Source organism: Pyrus communis, chromosome 15, assembly GCF_963583255.1.
Source record: "Pyrus communis chromosome 15, drPyrComm1.1, whole genome shotgun sequence".
Lineage (NCBI taxonomy): Eukaryota > Viridiplantae > Streptophyta > Magnoliopsida > Rosales > Rosaceae > Pyrus > Pyrus communis.
The window spans coordinates 11332519-11337366 of record NC_084817.1 but is presented as its reverse complement, the minus strand read 5'-3'; the positions used below and the strand labels follow the sequence as shown (position 1 = coordinate 11337366).

General features: G+C 34.9%; 1 protein-coding gene across 1 annotated transcript; it reads left to right on the top strand.

Moving 5' to 3' along the window:
* The first annotated feature begins 2682 nt into the window (after positions 1–2682).
* On the top strand, positions 2683–4423 carry LOC137718706 (auxin-responsive protein IAA29-like). Its single transcript, XM_068458252.1, has 4 exons — positions 2683–3057; positions 3378–3658; positions 3793–3886; positions 4073–4423. Exons 1-4 carry the CDS (start codon positions 2759–2761, stop codon positions 4122–4124), a joined length of 726 nt encoding a protein of 241 aa, XP_068314353.1. The 5' UTR covers positions 2683–2758; the 3' UTR covers positions 4125–4423.
* Positions 4424–4848: the final 425 nt, after the last annotated feature.

The following is a 4848-nucleotide window of genomic DNA, read 5'->3' as shown; positions in this document are numbered from 1 at the left end:
GTGAAAATATTTTTGGAACCAATCCTTAATAAAAATGTAAGTAAATCTTGAAAAAACATTTGAAGGAGCACACTACTAGAAGTGCTTCTTGCAAGGAGCACCAATGTGCTTATTGTAGAAAGCACTTCAAGTGATTCTGAAGCCCAAAAACATTTTCTTCAAAAATGTTTTCAATCAAATTAAAAGCATTATCAGACGAGCTCTAAACGAGACCATGCATAGAGGTTTAATGCAGCATTATTAAGTTAAATTCGTCTCCAGTCCTCCATCATCAAATTCATAATAAACTTAAACGAGTTGAATCTAGTTAGTGAACCCGCTTTTGATCACCTTCATCATGCAGTAATATATCTTCATCTACCGATCGATCAAACTAATTGAGTCGGTCGAATTTGACTGATCCATTTGCCAGCTGCTAAAGAAACATGAACTAAGCAGCACAGTACATATTTGGGTTCCACCAAGAACACACGAGCGCAATCCAGACAGGACTGACGACTCATCATTAAGGTTGGCTTCAAAGTGTGTGGGTCGAACCGACGAACCACACGAGCCATGCCGGCCTGCACTGCCCCATGCTTCCTCTCACGTGAACTTCACAAGGGCAATGTACCTTTAATTCTAAGCAAACAAACCACTACCACGTACGTACGCCAATGCCTCCTGCAATGCAAAACCCTACATTTCACTTGTGTTATTGGATTTTGGATCCAACATATACCAAACGTATCACAACTTGTTGGTTGTTTTGTCCAATTATTAGCAACTGCTGATCCTCTGTTGATCTCAGTTAATATTCTTTCAGTTCCCATGATTATATTATATTATATCATAACTATTTGTGTTTATATGTAAACTCCGACAAAGAGAATACTTAGTATTTTAATGTGGAGATGAACAAGGTCAAGGGGAATGTTTCAAAGTTTGAGTATCAATTATTATGGGAATTGTTTGAATCGTTCATGCATGCATCATCATGTGTTTGACGGCTTTCTCCCGACATGCATATTTAGAGTATTCGTATTGAACATGTATAATTAGTATAAGTTATTTTAAAATCTTAATTAAGTAAACTCATGTGGATGAACTATTTAAAAAGAGTTGCCACTGGCCAAGCAAGAGTCAAGCACAACTAATGGTGGTACTTGCATGACCAATAATACTAAATGAAAGGTTTGTTCGTAATATAAAATGAAATGCTATTAGTGAGAGTCAAATGTTGTCGAAAAAAGCATTTTGAGGTTGGAAAAATATTTTTCCAAAAGGAAAGGCCTCTCACTTCTCGTTGGAAATGCTTCCATTGAAAATACATTTTTTTTTTTTTTCTGATCAATCATTAGAATAAATTATTTTCGATGCACAAGACCCCTAGTTATTTGTTAGATTCTTGTCTAAAATGAATTTTCAAAACAAACAAATTGAAAATAACACTCACTATTAGCGACGCTATAAAATTGGTCGTTAATAGTATTGGCGCCAATTATGCCCGCCAAAATATATGTTTCCAACGCCAGTGAAGTCCTTTTTCGGGGGCATTTTGTGCATCGAAAATAATATGGATTTTAATGACTTATTTCTAATAGATGGTATTTTGCCGTCCAAAAAATGCTTTTTTTCGAGGATATTTAGGGGCCTTAAAAATAAGAGTATTGCTAGGGAGATCAAATTTTTTAAACCAAATGATGTGTCACCAATAGAAAACAAACACGTCAAATGCCATAACTCAATATGTTTTACTGTCGTATTTTATAATATGATGTTATGAGTCACATTTGTTAGTTACTTGGTGACCAAAGATTTATAGTCATCATCTTTAGATTTGGCCAATAAATAGCACCTATTGATTATACACCCTTGTATTTCTTTGATATTCTTTCACAAAAGTTATTTTTCATCCTTGATATCAAACAAAGGGCAACTGATTATGCATTTCTTAGTCACCTAGTGATCAAGAGAACATTTTTGTTGACCTTAAAAGCCTTACATATTATGCTAAAGAAAGTATAAAATAAATACAAGTCAGTTAAACAAAACAATATACTCCCATCTCATAAATAAAAATAAAGAGATTGGCAGCAAGCCATGGTTATCCACTCCTTTTGGGGGCTAGGAAGACTCACAGAGGCATTTTAGCCTCTCCTGGCCACAGTCAAGCAAACTCACCTTGGAACCTCGAACCCATAACTTTTTTTTTTTTTTTTTTTTTTTTTTTTTAGGAGCTGGAATCCACGCCCTTACCATTGGGCCACTTGTTGTGGTTAAAAATAAAGAGATTGATTGCATTGGTTTTTCACTTGGCCATCATAAGGTTTGACATTCACATAAAAAATTCTCTCCCTTCAATTTATTTTCTTTTCCCTCTTAATTAAGTTCTCACTTTCTTAATATGGAGACAAATTGAAAGAAAGAAAGACATAGAGGGATGACTAGTAGTAGAAGCAACTGTGATGAAGGTTGAAATAGTGGGAGTTGTGGGTACATTTGAGGACTCTGGAGGCTTAGCGGTCGTGGCACGTTGGTGCACTTCTTTGCTCACATGTCTGCATCGCTGCCCAGCTTTTAGCCGACATAACTTCCCATGCTGTCCTTAACTTCTTCCCCATCTCCTTCACCTCAAATTTCACACACACGGACTACTATAAATAACCACTCACTCCTTTTCTCTTCTCATCAGCCCCCCACATCTCTCTTTGCTTCCCTTTTGATTTTCTAGCTGTCTCCGTATTATTTTTAATTAATATTAATTGTATTGTATATTATGGAGCTTCAGTTGGGTCTGGCTCTAGCTCTTCCTGACCATCACAGTCCTGTCAAAAGGGTTGACATGAATGTCGTTAATTGCAGCATCGAGAAAAAAGAGATGGTGGGTTTGGAGAGCAAAAACCAAGTTGGGAATTACAAGCGTAGTTTTGATGTGGCTTTTGAGAAGAGTAGCAGTACTGGTGCTGGAAATGAATCGAAGATGTTGGCTTTGTTGTTGTGGAATGATCAGCCAAATGAGGAAGATGAAGATGATAAGGGGCGAAAGAGAAGAAACTCTTGCAGGTCCATAATCAAGTGAGTACACATAACTAATTAACTTAAACTTCTTCAAGTACGTCTTGTATGCACTATATGAAACGTTATATTGTTAGACAGTCATAAGACCACTTCAAGTACGTCTTGTTTGGCAAGAGCACATTACTCAAGTTATATATGCGTCTGAGTAAGCTCAATTAGTTCAATTAATATCAACAAACTTAATTCTCAACATATCATTGATTTTCTTGATTCATTGAGTAAGCTCTCCTTAGTAGTTAATTTTATTTGTTCGATGTACTAATTAATCAAGATTTATCAATTTGACTAATGTGTATCAAATTAATGTACTTAATTAGGAATGATGATGGAGGAAATCATGTAGTTGGTTGGCCACCAATTAAATCATGGAGGAAAAAGATGCATCATGATCAACACCATCAGTATTACCCTCTCCAGAATAATCAGATGGCTAATAACTATAAGGAAAACGAAAACGATGGCTCAGCAGCAGCAGCGAATAATTCCATGTACGTAAAGGTGAAGATGGAAGGAGAGGGAATTGTGAGGAAGATCGACATAAATCTGCATAATTCTTTTCAGATGCTCAGAGACACCTTGATTACCATGTTTTCCATATGTAAGTGTTCTTCCTATATATGATGAATAATTAGTTTATTAAGATATTAACATTTTTAATTAAGTAAACATCCAATAATATTGGAACTCCAATTAAGTATGCATCAATTAATTAGTTATTTAATTAAAATACAGGCAAAAGCAAAGAGGGTGGTGCTGCAGCTGATTATATACTCATTTATCAAGACAAACAAGGAGATTGGCTGCTCGCTGAAGATGTTCCCTGGCAGTATGTAACCATAAATTATTCTTTTACGCTATTTGTATCCCCATATAATATTCCATTTGTTGGGAAAAATACAAGAGAAATTAAAATGCTCTTTTTGGTTTATTTAAATGCCAATATTCTATGTTAATTAATTAAAAAAATACATTAATTAATTACTAATTAACATAATTAATATTGATGTTGCAGAACCTTCATCGAGTCCGTGCAGCGCCTGCAGATAGTAAGGAATGGTGGCTGATCCAGCATTTGAGCAAGATGGCAAAGCTAGGGTTGCTACTTTACTACTTCTTGTTCATATTTGCCTAGTAGAAAAGGAAAGCAGATATGTTGTATCGAGATCCAAAGAAAGCATTTGGATAATCGCTTGAAAAAGTAGTATTTGTGATAAAATGATTCAAGTTTGTGAGAGTGGGGAGAAATAGTGCAGTGGAACACATGTTAGTTTGTTATCCCCCAATTTTATTTTGAATGTACCTTGTAAACATATATATTGTTTAAATGGAAATGGGATCCTCTTTAACTGAAAAGTTGCAAATAGATCAATGCAAAATTTGAAACGCAGTACTCATCATCCATGTGAGCCGAACATGATACCTCTCACTTACATGTAAAAATAAATACGACGTACTAAACCATAATTTACAAACTTGTTACTAAAGTTGGTTAGACGAAGTAAGGATATAGTTCACAAGCAGTGTTCTCTTGTATATAAAGCTTCAAATATTGCACTTGTTACTAAAGTTGGTTAGATGGAGTAAGGATATAGTTCACAATCAGTGTTCTCTTGTATACAAAGCTTTAAATATTGCAGGCCTTCACATTTTCACACTTGATAATTTGAGTATATATTACATGTATGTACAGAATTTTGATTCGAACAAAATTATAGTTTAATCAAAATTACAAAGGATGATAATTCAATCTTCGGAGCATAGAAAGAGGCACGTTACTTTAACCAACAT